At 51.1% G+C, this 17,362-nt stretch overlaps 1 protein-coding gene across 2 annotated transcripts in view; it reads right to left on the bottom strand.

The window, feature by feature from the left end:
- Window positions 1-1,915: 1,915 nt before the first annotated feature.
- Window positions 1,916-17,362, bottom strand: part of GASK1A (golgi associated kinase 1A) — a 56,780-nt gene continuing 41,333 nt past the window's right edge. The window contains exons 3-5 of one of the 2 annotated variants that reach the window (XM_082724484.1): window positions 4,839-4,961; window positions 2,979-3,082; window positions 1,916-2,412 (exon numbers count right to left, since the gene is read on the bottom strand). In XM_082724484.1, the coding sequence (XP_082580610.1) occupies window positions 2,202-2,412; window positions 2,979-3,082; window positions 4,839-4,961 (438 nt within the window). In that variant the 3' untranslated portion in view covers window positions 1,916-2,201. Of the gene's footprint in view, window positions 2,413-2,978; window positions 3,083-4,838; window positions 4,962-5,757; window positions 5,783-5,968; window positions 6,064-11,422; window positions 11,606-17,362 lie in introns of those variants that run through there. The other variant, XR_014309970.1, reaches the window with a different exon arrangement.

Below are 17,362 nucleotides of genomic sequence, written 5' to 3' on the forward strand. Positions count from 1 at the left end.
CAGGATCAGGGCAGCTGTACAGCCTCGGGCAATGCCCTCCCTCCCCAGTTGACATTCTTTACCTGTAAAGTGACAATCATGCAGCTGGGATTTTCATAAGACATTCACGAAATCACCTGTAGAAACCCTCAGCACCATGCCTGATTTGTAATAAGTTATTACAGGTCTGGAATTCCATAGCCAAACCTTGGAGGCCAGAAGTCATTCCGAATTCTGGATTTTTCAGCTATAGAGAGGTAACATGGTACCTATTTGTGTTTTATGCTACACTCTCGGTGGAATCTGAGGTTTCAAAACACGATGACCAAGCACAGTGGTATTTCTAAGGTATAGGAATAGTGTGTGAATATTCAAGCTGAGCGGGACGTGAGTTTTGGGCCTGGACATAGGAAAAGGATTTTGATTTTCAGGGCTTGGGAATCCCCAAGGAATTGGGAATTGCATTTAGAGAGCTGTGAACCTCTGTTACTATCACCAGCAGCTCCCCTTTGGGGGGAACACCATCATTCTCCTTGGAACAACCCTTCTGGAATGAAGTATAAAGAAACAGGGTTGGGCCTGGGATAGGTGACTGGGATGGCCTTACCAGACCCTGTGGCTGGCTGGTTTCTCAAGGACTGCTGTGCAGGTGGGCAGACGCCCCCACACCGCAGACCCCTCATGGCTCTCACCTCCCGAAGCCTTAGCTGTTTGCTTCGCTGGGCACATCCTTCTTATTCCAGAGGCAAGGGCTGGGGGAGGCAGAGGGCATGCAGGACACCCTGTGGCTGAGAGTATTTTCTGGAAAGGATGCAAAGTGGCAAGAAGCCTCAGGTTCGTAGGAAAGATACAGTTCAGAGCCTCAACCAACATTAAGGAGCAAAGAGCAATGGTTAGGGAGCCAGATGCCTGTGACCATGCTTGGCCCAGGGGTTGAAGTGTGCAGCTTCAAATTCCAGGCAATCGGCCCTGCCTCATCAGTGGCGCTGAATCCAAAAGGACTAGAGGAGATGCTGTCCCAGTGATCGGGCAGGGCAGGGGAGCCCTTTCATGATGATTATGGGCTCAAGACAAGTCCTGCCTGGGTTCAAATTCTGACCCTTCCAACTCCGAGCTGGGTAACCTTGAACAAATTCCTTAACCCTTCTGTGCCTCATCTGTATAGCAGAGGTGCTAATAATCACACGTACCCATCGGCAAACCACGGTCACAGTACCTGGTGCACAGTCATTGCCCAGGAAATGTTACTAGTCATTATGGCTGGTGCCCAATAAACCTTTGTCTTTTGCCAGCTATGAAGTGGCCCCAGCCAGATCTGAAACCAGAGCTCCCTCATTCAAGTCCAGTCCTCTGAAAATCAAAAAAGAAAAAAACCGTAAGGGTGCCTACATTTCAAAAGGTCTTCAGAGGCAGAAGGGTGGGAGGGCAGGGCTACCCATGGAGGAACAGCACCTCAAAGAGACCTGCGCCCCCGACCAGAGCCACTCTTGGCTGAGAAGCAGCCCGGGAGGTATGAGGCCCAGCCCTGGAGTTCAGAGGAGGCAGGCGAACTAGGCTTGGAGCCTCCCTCGACCCTCTAACAGCCCCAAGGGAGGAAGCGCCCTGTGCTGAGGGCTGTGCTGGAGACGGGTCTCTGCTGAGTGGGCTGAGCAGAGCTCTGGACCCTGTGTGCCCGCCGTGCCCTGGGTGGTCGATGTGCACTGGGCAAGCCGGGCAGGGCCACACACTGTTTATAGGTTTGCCTTTTTGTGCTGAGCACACCTCTTCACATCAGGACACAGAAGGGCTTGCTGGCAGCTTCGGGCCTTGCCTACTGACAAGCTTCTGGCTCAGTGTCTTTAGAGGGAAACTTCACACGCGCACACACATGCGCGCACATGCGTCCACCCTCCATATGCATATGGGAGGCACAATTTTATAGTATCTGGAGCAGTTATTAGAACATTCTTGAACATATTTATTGGTGCAAGGGAGTAAACAGCCAGAGCCAAAAAGGCTGAAAGGAAGGCGGTAAGATGGAACCCCTCCACCCTGCACCACCTTCACCATCCCGAGCAGGTGGGACATCTGGGACACCCACGGTATCCCCTGGTTTCTTCAGGTTTTTCCAATTTGTCTTCAGGTTGGGGGAACCCAAGAGAACGTGGCCACGAGGATGGAAGCTCATCCGGTCAGGGGGTGCTGCCAGCGGGACAAGAGCCTTGCCTGGGCAGCGGGGAAGCTCACGGGGCCTCGTCCCTGAAGAGCGTCAGGTTATGTTTCCGGATGTGCTCCAGCAGCACCTGGCCTCGCCGCTCCAGGGTCTGGAGTACCTGCTTCAGCCCCTGCCTCCCACCCTGACTCTCCCAGAACACGGGGTCCATCCGCAGGGACAGGAGCAGCAGCTTCTGCAGACATCCTGAGGCAAGAACCTGCACGGCCGACTCAGGAAACCTGGAGGCGGGTGTCCCGGGCCAGGACAGAAAGGAAAAGCAAAAGTGATCTCAGAAAAAGTCCGGGACCAGTGAAGCCAGTTGGCCAGGAATTGCACGGCTGGCCAGCCTGGCACAGGTGTCCTGCAGAATGCCTGGGGCCCGCCTGCTGACTCATCCTCAGAGAACCCTTTTACCAAATCTGCTGTGAAAACAGGCAGGGGACAGGGCTTCTGGAGGGGTCCCCCATTCCACAGAGAAGCCGGGGAAACCAGCTCTGCTATCCCATGTGAATACCAGCTGCTGTGCTTGGCAAGTGCCAAGAGAAGCCCGAAGAAGGCTGAGCTGCCTGCAGTGAGTGAGCAGGGAAGGCGGGCTCCTCCTCTGGGACCAAGGAGGCCCTCTGGAAATGGGCGTGCCTGCTGACTGTGTCCTCCCAGCTCCCCACCTCCTCCTGGGGCTCAGATCCAGCAGCTTTTGTCTAATAAGCTGCAGAGCACTCAGGACCATGGGTCAAGGTCCCACAGTCCACAACAGGGCTATTGGGCCTCCGCCTCCAAACTTCCAACCAATCCCGCAGACCCTCACCCAGTGATGCCCTCCAGCAGCCGGAAGTTCAGCTTGTCCTCGGGATGCTGAAGGTTGCCAGCATTATCGATGTAGACCAGATGGGATGGATCACTGCCTCGGACCTCAGGGAAGAAGACAGACAGGGACAGGGGTGGGTGAGGTTGCAGCCTAGCTGGTACCCATGGCTTCTGTCAGTGTTCAGGGTCTTGGGGGCCCCTGAACTGACAATCCCACAATGCACCCTGCTACCTGCCCGGAAGGTTCCCCTGCACTGAGCTGTAATCTGACTTTATGGTAGTGCTGTGCTCAGTGATTCCAGGCACCGTCTCAGTGAACCCTCCCAGCAACCTTAGAAGGGAGCCTTTAGCATCAGCTCTATTTTACAGAATCAGGGGCACAGAGAAGTTAAGTAATTTGCGCACAGTCACACAGCTAAGTAGCTGGTTATGTCCAACCTGGACCAGTAGTGCGAAGACACACCCTGAGAAACTGCAAGGCAGAGGGACTGACTCCTTCTCTGGTAGCTGAGGGGGTGAGGAGCACGGGTGAGAACCGGCATGTGCTGAGGGAGCCCACCATCAGGTTGTGGCTTCAGGGCATATTGCGTATGCGCATGCTCACACACCCTCACCCATTCTGGGCCACTGGTGGCTGCTCTGTGCCTGCGTGTTCCCCTGAGTGTCACCAAGGACGCACACACCTTCCAGCCTTGGGCGCCATACTCCCTCTATCCCCAGAGAGGAGTTTAGTGACTCCTACTCCCTTTGAAAACTAAAACCAGCAAAAGGGAATACCTTAGCACTTTAAAAAATATGGTGTGGCTCGGAATGAGAGGCCCGGTCTTCCCTTCTCCCACCCTCATCCGCCCCATTCCTAGACATTCTCCAGGATTCCATGGTATTTTCCCATAATTCTCCCTATCACCCTCGCCTTAACTTACGAACTTTTGCCTCCAGGACCCTAGCTTTCCCTCCCTCTGTCTCTTCCCCCTCGCCCTTCTCTGTACATCAGGGATCATCTATTTTTTGAAGCCTGATGACTCCTTCCTCCAAAATCTGCTGTCCTAGGGGATCTGTGAAATGGCTGCCTCCCGGAGTGGGGATGATAGTTATAAAAGCCTTACTTCTCCCCGTGTGAGTGCCTTTTACCAGGGAAGAGGGGAGCGGGCTCTAAGGACAGGAGTTGGAGACTTCCTACCACCCAGCGGTTTCATGAGGCAGCCCAAGCCTCCGGCTGGTGTGGCCTGCCTGATGCTCAGCCAGGACACCATGCCGACACCCCTCCACAAACAACTGGCCAGGGGAAGACATCGAGGACAAAAGATAGAGTAGCCCTTCCTTAGGGTGGCCCCTTGCTCCTTGGGCAGAAGTGGCTGCTCTGCCATTCCTGTCCCTGTCTCTGACGGCCTTGGCACACTACTTCCCACCCTGGGCTCTACTCTTCACAGGAGGCAGCCCAGGGTTCCTCAGATTGTCACAAGCCTGTGAGCTGTAGAGTGAGCCCGTCACTGCCACTGCCCAGCCCTGCGGCCTTGGAACCTGCCCTCCCTTTTCAATGCCACAGATCCTACGATGGCTGGGATGGCGGGGGGGCGGCTCTCCAGACACACAGTTCCCACACCTGCTTCCAGGGGCCCTCGGATTCCCCTGTAGTCTCTCAAGGGGATGGTGGAGTGGTCCCATCTCAACCGTATCGGCAAAGGCCCACTGGGGTCAGTTTTATGTATGGTGGCTTCCCAGAAACATTGTTCAGACAAAGGCTCCTGCTGCTGAAAAGAGCAGTGTTGGGAACGCCCTGTGTCATGTGATCTCCGCAACTCAGGAGCCGAATCTTCCAAAGGAGACAGGAAGACAGGAGTCAGGGTGACAGGGGGCGTACCAGGATGTGGACCAACCGCAGCTCCTCTGGGTTCCGGCATTTCTCTCGGAGCCTCTCTTCCACACAGGGGTCCGACGGCTCAGGCTCAAAGCCGCAGCAGTAGCGGTCTAGGCGGTCGTGTACCTGCGAGGACACCCAGCCTGTGAGGGGTGCGGTTCAGGGTCTGCCTGCCCCAAGGGCCCAGCACTCAGGTGGCCTGGCCCAGGGGACCTTGTGCTGGGGGCAGTCCTTGGTGGCCGTCAGTGCCGGTCAGCCCATTGCTGGCCCCTAGCCAGAGAGGGAGCTTCTGCTCTGCTCCTCCAACCAGCTCACCCTGCACCCCAGGAGCTGCTGGCTCACACCTCAGGCCAGCACGGCTTTCCACCGAACTCTGGCCTGAGGCCACTGGGCTTCCCAGTGCTGACCATCCGTGTACTGGGGGAAATCCTCATGGGACTCCACTCCTTGTTTAAGCAGCCAGCGCTGCAGCAGGGCTCCCTCCCTTCCGTGGAGCTAAACGTGCTTTAATGACCATCCAGACAGCTCCGGAGTGGACACCTCTCCCACCCTGCAGGGAGGCCGGAATCAAATCAAGGGGGGAGGAGGGCATTCCCCTCAGAGGCTTGGTTTCCCCTGGATGCCTCAAGTGGGAATTCTCAAGCGTGATGTGGGGTCAATTCCAAGGAGCTCTGCCTCCCACCCCCTTCGTACACACGTGTAAATGACATTTCAGAGTGTCACAGGATTCTCATAATAGTCCCACTCACCTGCTTCCAGGAGTTCTCTTCAGAAGGAATGAGTTGCAGCCTGCAAGTCAGGAATTAAACAGAAACAGGGATCCGCCCCCGCCCTGACCTACTTGAAGAAGTTATCTGCCGTGGGCAGCAAGCGCAAAGGGGTCCAGAACGGAGAGGCCTAAAAAGAGAAGTGGCGGAGTCCTCTTGGGTGGGAGAGGCAGGGTCTGGCTGTAGGGAGAGAGACAGGAAAGGGGGAGGTGAAGGGGGAGGTGGTGTGGAAAAGGTTGGGGTGTGCTAGGAAGTGGATGAGAGGGTGAGGTTGGGGACAGCAGGGAGTGCCTGTCACAGGGTGGGTGCACTGGAGGAGATGCACCTTTTTTCCTCATAGGGAGGAAATTCCGTTTGATACAATACCTTGAGGAGTGCTAACGACAGAAGGTGAGATCTCCAGAGGTCTGGGTGTGGGAGGACTTGCTTTGCTTGGGGCAAGAGGAAAAATCCATTTGTTGCTGTGGGAGGGGGAGGAGAGAGAGGAGAGGAAGAGAGAAGTGAAGCAGGGAGCAGCAGGAGGCTGAGGGTGTGAGATGTGCCCTCCCTGACCCCTCCTCCCCTCCAGCCAAGTGTCCACCCTTGTGAAATGCTTGCTGGCCTTGGGGAAAGGGCTAAGCTCTGAGTTCAGGTATAGTGTGGGGTAAATTGAGGCAGGCGAAGCAGCAGTCAGCTTCCTGGGATTTGCCCAAATCCTAGGAAGGTCTACCAGATCCTCCTGCGTTGTGGGGCCCAGGGTTTGAGTGATCTTAAGTGCCCAGGTAGTGTCAGGGTCACAGGAGAGGGAGGACTCCGGGACCCCCCTAGGAGGATGATGAATCACACAGGAGCTAACTCTCAGGATGCGAAGGAAATGCAATTCCTGAGAGAGCGTGGTGTGTGCAAGACCCAGCAGTAAGACCCAGATCCCACCTTTGCAGAATGGCTGGTCTAGTGCAGGAAGCCTGGGAACACCCCTGGAGAGGCAGGTGCCAGCCTGGGAATCTAGAAATCAGCTCCAGGTAACATACTCTGGTTGGGGCAACTGTCCAGGCCAAGGGCACAGAGGAGACAGAGTCAGGGTGGAGGTGAGTGAGAGGGAGAGGGAAGCAGGAAGCCAGAGGGCAGCAATCGGGTGATGAACCCCACAGAGAGAAAGAGTTTGCTTCCTCTCTCAGTCCTCGGGAACCTTCTGTGATTCTGCTCTCCCACATCGTTCAGCTCTTGGGGGAATCTGGGGCACCTGCCTCCCCCGTGGTGGTGGTGATGGTGCAGGACAGTCACAGGTTTACAGCAAACGCAGGGGCCATTTTAATCTGACACAGCAATGACAGGGTCTCCCTCCGAGATGATGATGATGTGGTCTAGTAAGAAACATATTTGGTCACAGTCCCCTGATCCTGGTGCAGAGCTCCTAAAACCTTTGGAATTTCCTGAGAGATTCATAAAGAGCCCCTTTGAACACATCTGTGTTTATGCTGATGAGATGATGCAGGGGAACCCCAGATAACTTCAGAACGGGAGCTGGTCACTGGAAAGACAAGTGAAGAGAGGATAGGAACATTTAGCCCCATACTCCAACCCCCAGGAAGAGTAGAAGAGCTGGAGATGGGGTTATAAAAACTTGAACAATGAGATTTGGAGCACTTCCAACCCAGAAGTGGTTGGAAGTGCTCCATGAGTCAGGAGGGTAGCCCATCCCAGCTCCACAGGGACATAAAGCTCCTGGGCATGGGACCCTTCTGGACTCACCCAATATACCTCTTCATCAGGTTGTTCATTTGTATCCTTTATAATAAACATGTAAACGTAAGTAAAGTGTATTCCTGAGCTCTGTTGTGCCATTCTATCAAACTATCCAACCTGGGGCAGAGGGCTGTCATGAGAACCCTCATGGTTTATAGCCAGTTGGTCAGAATTGTGGGTAGCCCAGAACTTTTGACTGGGACCTGAAGTGGGACAATCTTGTAGGACTGAGCCCCTTAGCTTGTCTGGGATCTGACACGGACTCCAGGTGGACAGTGTCAGAATTGAATTGCATTGTGGGACACCAGTTGGTGGTGGAGAATTGGTGTCAAAACAAAACATTAGGGCGCCTGGGTGGCTCAGGTCATGATCCCAGGGTCCTGAGATCGAGTCCCACATCGGGCTCTCTTCTCAGCGGGGAGGCTGCTTTCCTTCCACTCTCTCTGCCTGCCTCTCTGCCTACTTGTGATCTCTGTCTGTCAAATAAATAAATAAAATCTTTAAAAACAACAATAACAACAAAAAACCCCACAAAACATCATTCTGGTGACCACCACCGTGAAAACCACCATCCATCCCCAGCTCCTTCACTCTTCACTGCAGATGTGCTAGGGAGATGCTATGAGCCCATTTTACATATGAGGACACTGACCCCAGACATACCCAAGGTCATAAATGTAAAAGTCATGTAGCTAGGATTTGAGCCAAGGTCTGCCTGGCTCGAAGGCTAGCTCTTGGCACTATCCTGCCCTGCCTCCCTGAAAATCAGGAAATGGGAGCCGGTTACAGAGGTCAAATGAGGTCTCCATCATTACTCTTCATAAGATTAATTAATTAATATGGTCTCACCCTTGCTAATTAAGGCTACAGAAGAGCTTTCAAAACTATGAAGGAGGAAGGGGAAGAATGAGAAAACACAGAGCCTGTCATCCTCCATGATAGCAACTGAGGCAGCCGCCGACATGGTGGGGTTCGGACAGCCCATGTCTCTCATCTGTGATCACTGGGGGTGACCAACCCAGGCCAGCACTACCATCCTGCCTCCCTCTGCCCACTGGCACAGCCACCCCTCTCCACAAATGGGGCAGAGGGGGGACAGTCTGTCACCTCTGAAAGGCAGTACTCCTCAAAGCTACCCCCCAGTCCACTCAGCCCGGCTCAGCTCTGGCCAGTCAAAGGTCTTGCTTTGTTTCCATATCCCTGGACAGGAAAACTCACGTAGGTTCTGAAAAAATGCAGAATCAATCTCCTCCAACACAAACAACATAACTATGGTTCAATCAATGTCACAAAACTAGACGTCCAAGAATGAGAGCGTTAGAGTCCCAACTGCTGTCTCAAAACATGTTCTGTTCTGCAATAGTTCAGCATGGAGAAGTCGCACGTCGGGGCCTAGACCAGTCACCCAAACAGGTTGAGGGCAATTCTGTGAGGGCCCATTAGGGAGTATTTCTAGGGGCAGTGGGCCAAAGACACCCACAGGCGCTGCTCAGAGGACTGGTTCAGTCTGTCCAGGGTGGCATGAAGTGAGCCCATTAACAAGACCCCTGACATGGGCCATCACTGCTTTGGCTGCCTGGGCTTCGGATAACGACAGCCACAAGTCACAGAAAAACTTAATTCAAAATGTTTTTAACCATAAGGAAAATTAAGATCTTCAGTGGCAGCAATCAGCCCCAAGATCGGGCAGGCTAGAGGTACGGCTGCTCCTTATTGTCGTGGTCAGGAGACTCTTCCTGCTTTCCACTCCCCACCCACGAGGTTAACATCACAGTGTTGTCTCTGGAAGCCTGCAGGTGGCTGCTGTGGGCATGTGCTTCCTTGTTCAAGTCCAGAGAGAAGGAGAGGACAAATGAGAGAAACAGAGACAGAGTGACAGACAGAAGCGGAAGGAACCTCTCTTCCAACAACCTTCCCTTTAACCTGACTGGACCAAATTGGGTCACACACATCCCTGGACCAAGGGTGGCTAGTGGAAGATGGCGATGCACTGATCCCCAGACCTGGGAATGGGCAGAAGGTGAATCACATTAGGGCTCTGTGTGAAAGTCTACTTTATCTGCAGTGTCCTCACTCAGGCTACTAATAAATGCATTGACCAGGACAGGGCTGAGGATAGAGTCCTGCAGCTTGCCTCCAGACCACCCCACCTCCCTGGTAGCTTTAAAGCCACTTGAAGCCTGGATCATGTTCCCTTCTGCTGTGTTCTCACTATATGACCTGAGGAAGTTATTTAAACTCGATACTCCTCAGTTTTCTCGTCAACAAAATGGGGGAAGCAATACTCCCCTCCCACGGACCTGCCCTGAGGCTCACATCCAATAATGATACCTGTGAGGCAGGGGGTGGTTGTTGAGGAAGAGCCTTCTGTTGTGTCTGTCCTCGGAGGACAGGCCCAAAGACCTCCAGGGATCTCAGGGGTCTCCCCCAAACACCCCCCACACACACACCAGGAAGCCCCAGCTTCACCCAGTGCTACAGACCAGAGAACCAGAATCTGAAATAAAGTAAGTTACAACGGGGTAGCCATGCTCTTGTGGGTACACCCAGTTTCTGGACCGATCTGTCCAACACATACCACCTGCTGGGTTCTCTTTGGCTGGGAGAGTAAAGGCCAGGACAGTTTTGGCAAGACTGACACAGTAACTGCTCTGGATTTCATATTATGCCTGATGCCCAGCCAGCCAAGCCCCCTTCCTCCCGCCAAGTCCTTCCTAGCCCCGTTTCCCGGCCATTCTGCGCGGATCTCAATTTACAGTATCTATTTCCAGAGGAAGCCACAAGGAACATGGGCCCATCCAATATTCCTGGCTTCTCAACTCAGTACCCATCTGAATGTTTAACGGGAAGGGCCTGGCCAGGCCCCGTTGCCAGTTTGATTATTTTGCCATACTGTCTGTTTATTTTTTTTCCACCGAAGAGAAATTCAATTTCAACAGCAGTGGGCTAGCAGCCAAATGGGACCAAGATTAAGTTTCATTCTCACATTCCTTCAGGATTTAATTTTTTTCCCTGTTTTGAAAAAACGAGCAAGTTACCAAGAAAAAATGATAAACCTTTGCAGTGTTGCTTTTCTGACCCACCTAGCAACGTTGCATGCCCATGATGGGGACTGAAGTCTGTTCTCCTTTACTTAAGCCATTGTAAAGCTCACTCAGTGCTTTCACACGACAACCCATTTACTCCTTCCCGTAGCCAAGGGGTAAATGCCATTATTATTCCCACTTCAAAGATGTGGAAACTGAGTCCCGGTGATGTGCCGAAGTCTCACGGCAAGGAAGTGGAGGTGCCGGGACTCGAACCCGAGTGGTCCATCTGACCAGTAAGGGGGAGTGGGGTGTGGCCACACGCGCTTTGTGGCACCAGAGCTTCCAAGTTTCCTGCTGGCAAAGATGAAGACATGGTTTGGTCCTGTCCCCATCACCCACACTTGTTTTTACAACCAGAACCTTAGCTGAGGTTCTTCTGAGTGAAAGAGTGAGTGAATGACATGTGTGGCTGGCTGACAACACGGGGACTATGATCACTTAAAGTCTACCATTCTGGCCAAGATGCCAACACCAGAAGTGCCCGGCGGGAGGCCTGGCTTTGTGGCCGCCACATAGGACATCTGGGTGAGAGAAGACACTGCAGTCTGCCAGCAAGGGACAGCGGGTCTGGCTATGGGAGAAGGGAGGTCTGGGGGGAGCCAGCACAGGGTAGGTAAGGTGGCCAGAGTCCCCTAACAGACCCATCAGGCTCCTGGGCCAAGAAGAGTTCCTCAGCCTGTGCCTGATCTGGGTCTGATGGATTCTAGGACGACCGCTTGCTGTTCCTGGCGGCCCATGACCCCTGTTCAGGGACCTTCTCCCCAGCTGGGAGTAGTGACAGGCCTGGGTCTTTCTGGGTGGAAAGGGTGGCTCTTGGCAGGGCCGACTCACTGCCTGGCGATCAGATTGCCACGAGGTGGCAGCATCTCTCTCCACAGAGGGCAAGGATCTGGTCCCACCCTGCCCAGCGGGCGGACAGAGAATTCTGGAGGCTTCTTTGGGGGAGGTCAGAGAGGGAGAGGAGTGGGTTAATGGGTATTGCTCCCACTTCCCTCTGAAGACTCACCTTGGAGTGTTCCCCATGTGTCCTGACAAAGGGCAATCATTCCTGGAAGCTTCGGGAAGGAACATCTGGATGCTACATCTGTCCCAAGCCTGAGGTCAGAGGTTGTGGCCCCCGCTTGGGATGTGGGTGAACAGACTGGCTAACAGGCTTTGAGGAGATGCACTGAGAAGAACTAGATCTTATCTAAAAAGACATATGTAGATTGGTCTAAAACTCTAACAGCAACACAAACACCACAGCCGTGAAAAGATAAATCCACCACAGCAAAGAAGTTTCCAACCGAGAAAGCTAGGGTGAGTCAGCATTAGAACACCTTCCACAAGAGTCCTCACATAATAAAGAGTCCCCACATCAGAAGGGAAATGCTGTGATCTCTTCCACGAATACTTGGAAGACATTTGATAAAATTTTGCATCCATTCCTGACAAGAGAAATTCTTAATAAAGCAAAGATAATGAATAGTTCCTCATTATATCTTCAGTCAAAAACTACTGTTTTGTTTAATGGCAAAACAGCAGAAACTGTCCCAAATGTGTAGCAATAGCTTGTGTCTCTCAGGCCATTAAAATTTCCCGGGGCACCTAGGTGGCTCAGTGAGTTAAGCCTCTGCCTTTGGCTCAGTTCATGATCCCAGGGGCCTGGGATCGAGTCCCGCATCGGGCTCTCTGCTCAGCAGGGAGCCTGCTTCTCATCTCTCTCTGTCTCTCTGCCTACTTGTGATCTCTCTCTCTGTCAAATAAATAAATAAAATCTTAAAAAAAAATAAATTCCCAATCACCCCGGAGCCACCAGCGAATGTAATGAGGCAAGAGGCAACGAGAAGACCAAGGGCATTCATTGCAGATGAAACGCTGGGATACTTGGAAAACCCAGAGGATTAACTGAGCAGCTTTTAGATGCCACATTAAAACACAAAAATAATAGTCTTCACGCATCCTGGAGGCTACTGGCCAGAACATCTAATGGAAGAAAAGATCCCATTTTCAGTGGCCACAGGAAGATGAACTCCCTGGGAATAACCCCACATGAACAGAAGACATCTAGATGCTTCTGAGGAACATGAATAAAGGGAGAGATATAGCTGCTGGAGAACGTCATTGAAGAGACATGACTGCTGGTTGACCTGAGAGCTGGACCTGGGCACTCGGAGGCCTCTTGCCCCCTCCCCAGTCCTCGGGGGAAAGTGAGATTCGCTTGCCTTTCCTGCTCCCAGAGACTGCTCCGAGGACATGGCCTTGAGATGTTGATGTGGTGTTGAGAACACCTGCATGGTGTACATGAGTGAACCTGTCTAAGGCCTTCTATAAATTTCTAAGGTTTGGTAGGGGGGCACAGAGATCCTCTGTCTGGCTGCTGTTAAGGGCAAGGCTGGTATATAAATTCACTTTGTTGATTACACCCACCACCTATCAACCTGGAGTGGTCTGCCTCTTTGGTCTCTCACAGCCCTCCATGTAGAGGGTCCGCTTTCAGATTACACCTGGAAAGGTCCAGAGTGGGTTGTGAACCAACAATATCCAAATCTTGGCTAGAATGATTTCATGTTTTATGATATAAATTCTCTCTACAGTCCACACAAATTTAATTTGATCCCAGTAAAATCCCAAAAGGACTTGCGAAGGAGAAGGAGTGACAAGCTGACTCTAAATTTCTTACGAGAATAGTATGCAAGACTATCAGGAAAATTCTAAGAAAGAGCAATGAGGAAGACCAAGCCCTACTGGTTTGGTTATCAACATAAACTACGAAGCACAGTAATTAAAACTGTGATTCTGGCATAAAAATAGACAGAACCTTTACTGGGACAGAAATAGACCTACATACATATGGAAATTGGCTATATGGTAAAGGCAACATTTCTGATGGAGGAAAAGGTTGATTATTCAACAAATGTACTGAGACATTTGGGTTGCCATCTGAAAAAAAAAATCGTTGTTTTGCATCTTATCTCTTGCTCCAAAATAACTTCCAGATGGATCAAAGATAGATGAAAACACATGGGGGAGTTTTAAAAATAACCTTGAAGTGAGGATGGCCTTTTAAAATACATACTAACCCAGAAGTCATAAAAGAAAAGCTGGATAATTTTAACAACATAACATCTTTTACATTTCTGCATAGCAGAAAGACTATAAACAATGTTTAATGACAACCGAACCTGAAATATTACCATACAGTAAAACGAAAGACTAATTGCCTTCATCTATAAAAAGCTCTTGAAACCATTAAGAAAAAGGCCGACAACCCAAAAGATAATGGGGCAAAGACTATGGACAGACAAAGAAGGGAAAAAGTTAGAAAAATCCGAACAGAGACAAGACTCAGGTGGGGCTGAAGAAACAGGGAGGCGACCACGGTCCCTGTCACGCGGGACAGGTGCTGTATCTCCTTAAGACGTTTGGACCCTGAGCTCATAAATTCATTTTCTACTGCTGCATCGCAAATGACCAGGGGCTTAGTGGCTTCAAAGAACCCACTTATTATGTCACAGTTTCTGTGGGTCAGGAGTCCACCACATTTTCGCCAGATTCTCCACTCAGAGTCTCACCACATTGAACTCCAAGGTGTTGGCCAGGTGCCGCGTCTCTTCGTAGCTCAGGGTCATCCCCTAAGCTCGTTCAGGTTGTTGGCAGAGACCATTCCTTGTGGTTGCAGGACTAGGTCCTGAGGATTTCAGGGTCCTCCTAGAGGCCTTTCCTTCCACCACGTAGTTCATAGCATAGCTGTTTGCTTTCTGAAGCCAGCAGGACACTCTTTAAACACTTCATCTCTTTTGAAAGACTCCCCTGATTAGGTCGGACCCATCCAGGATAATCTTCCCTTTGATCAACTCAAAGTTAAATGATTGGTAACCTAATCATTGAAGTGCTGGTCCATCATATTCGCAGGTCTCACCCAAACTCAAGGGCAGGGGCTAATGCCAGTGGGGTGGGAACTGTGAGGATCATCTTAGAAGTCTGTCCCTCATACCTCATCCTGGTTGAGGTCCTGCTTTTAAATATATGTAAAGATACTCAATGTCAGCCTTGTCCAGATAGGTGTTTCTATCCTCTGTAGTTGGCTGCACCATCTGTGAAATGGGGTGGAACACAGCTCCCATCTCTTTGCCTGTTGTCGGACTTAAATGGGTTCTTGTGTGTGGTTTGGTCAGACATTGCCAGACAGCCGTAGGTCCTTCATGAATGGCTACTATGATATGTCACGTCTCTGGTTGGAAGCCTGAAACATCAGCGGTCGGAACCGATCTGAGGTCCTTTCTAACTGACAGAATACCTGATGTCCCAGGAAGACTAAACCAGAGGAGATACACATGAACTGAAGCCACAGATTCGAACTCAACAGAAGGAATGCACACAGGATCACAAATAACTGAAAACAGACTCCTTGGGAAGGAAATGGGCCAGTCCTACCCAGAAGAGGCTCAATAAATACTTTTTCTAGAGCCAGTTTGGTATAGCAAAGAAGGCAAGACCATGCACTCTGGGGCCAGGTGGCACTGGATGAAACAAGGCTTTGACTGTGGGCAAGTTCCTTGGCTCTTTTATTTTTTATATATTTTTTAATTCTTTTTTTTTAAAAGATTTATTTATTTATTTGACAGATAGAGATCACAAGTAGACAGAGAGGCAGGCAGAGAGAGAGAGAGAGAGAGAGAGAGAGAGAGAGGAGGAAACAGACTCCCTGCTGAGCAGAGAACCACACTCGGGGCTCGATCCCAGAACCCTGGGATCATAACCTGAGCCGAAGGCAGAGGCTTTAACCCACTGAGCCACCCAGGCACCCCTCCTTGGCTCTTTTAAACCTCAGTTTCCCCATCTGTAGAATGAAGCTAAGAATATTTTCTTCCTCCAAGGCTGTTATGCATTAACACAGGCAAAGTGCTGAAACAGTGAGCAAGGGCATTGGCATCTGTCCTGGGAGTGTAAGTTAATTAACGGCCAGAAGGCAGGAGCATGAAAAATGTTGTCTTCTACCTCTATGATTCTATACAGACCCTATATGAGAGACCTACAGAAAGCTTTGGGATTCTTTCTGGTCTAAAGGAAGAAGTGGAGTTTGAGGAATCAAAACACGGTAACACCTAGACAGGAATTCATACAGAGACCCTGGAAGTTCATTCATCATCCGTTCATTCATTCAACAAGTTCTTATCAAGGAGACTGAGCCAAGAGTTTGGCTCTGTGCTAGGTTCTGAGGCTGTGGTGATGAACAAAACAGAGACATATGATAAACACATGAACAAATAAATAAAATACTTATATACTGTGCTGGGAATCAGAGAGGGACTAGACAGGATGCCATGAAAGAGAAAGAGAGTAACAATGAGGAGTGGTCAGACTTGCTGAAGCCTGGGGAGGAGTCAGAAGCAAGTCCAAGTCAGATGCCTTGCACCAGAAGGAGCTGGGTGTGTTTAGAAACTAATCAAGGCCAAGTGCCAAGAGATGGGGCTGCAGACAGATCCTTGAAGGTCCTTGAAGAATATGGGGCCTTGGAAAACCTGATCTTAAGGGCACTGAGAAGGCCTTACATTGTTTTAATGGGGAAGTGGGACATGATCTGATTTATGATCCTAGAAGTGTGCTCTCTGCATCTGAACACTTCCGTGTGAACTTCAGAGCTCACCCTCCAACTTGCAGCTGCTCTATGGTTTTGTCTGGGGCCTTTCTCCAAATTCCAGGGAGAATTTGGAGAAAGGCCACCAGGAGCAGCCCTTAACCAAAGATTGATGGGATATTTGGCTATAAATACCTGAGTCCCTCACCTCTTGGTAGGCAAATTCTGAGCATGTATTTTATACCATTTCTCAGAAATTTTCCTGTGGAACTAAGCCCCAGTCACCCACGTGGTGACCTGCTTGATACCATGCCCTTTATCAGCTGCCTGTTCCGTCTTCTCACTTCCCACCTCCCTTCAGGTATTTCCTGAGATTGTCCCACAGATAAAAGACCTCCCTGGAATCTTGGGCTCAGGGTCTGCCTGGGGAAGACTTCTGTAAGGCCACTGGATTGGAGGGGACATAAGTGGAGGCAGGGAAACACATCGGAGGGCTGTCGTGTTAGTCCAGGTAAGGAAAGATGATGACCTGGGCCAAGATGATGGCAGGTGAGGCTTCCTGGGATCTCCACTCTTGGGGACCTGTAGGCCCTTCACAACAGGGGCTGTAGAAAAGCTCTCATGAGCCCAAATTACCAACTCCCAGTCTGTCTGAATTCTCCACATCTCACTCACCATCTAGCCAATCACACGCTCTCTAAGAGGAAGCACAGTGTGAGAAAAGAGGTCCCTTTAAAAAAGAAAAAAATAGAAATGAGCCCAACTCCCCTAGCACTTCCTGCCCTCACTCTGGCCTCTGGGTCAAGGCCCCCTTGGGTCCCAGGCACAACTCCTCTCAGGCTGGATTTACGAAAGCCCATTGTGAAGGCTCACAATGAATGTGATGGTCATTATCTCTTCCTGACCAGGGCCTGGCTGTGCCATCATCACGGGCCCAAGAGGAGAAGGCCTTTCTACATTTTACCAGAGTGAATACAACTCTGCTTGCAGGGCACCCCCACGCCCCCCGACCTTGAGTCCCACCCAACGAACACACCGACACACTCTCCCACCCGTTTTGTCCACCCGAGTTGAACCAGCTTCGCACTGATCTGTTCAGAAGTGGCGGACTCTCTCTCGGTCCTGCTTCTTTACATGACACAGCCTGGAGTGGGTGGGCTGCTACCTACTCACAACTAGTCCTTTATCTCTTGTAGCCAAACAGCTGATTAGCTGAGAGCCCTGTCCCAGTCATACCACCTGCCAGAACTTGCTCTTGACTTTTTCATTAGGAGTTTCAGATGTTGTGAGTGTCCTCCCACTAGTCCCCTGGGACCCACCCTTCCCATATGTACTGATGGCTTTCTAGGACAAGGGCGGCAGTTCTCTGCCATGGCCCCTTTCTGG

This window comes from Mustela nivalis (assembly GCF_964662115.1).
Source record: "Mustela nivalis genome assembly, chromosome: 1".
In the NCBI taxonomy this organism is placed as follows: domain Eukaryota; kingdom Metazoa; phylum Chordata; class Mammalia; order Carnivora; family Mustelidae; genus Mustela; species Mustela nivalis.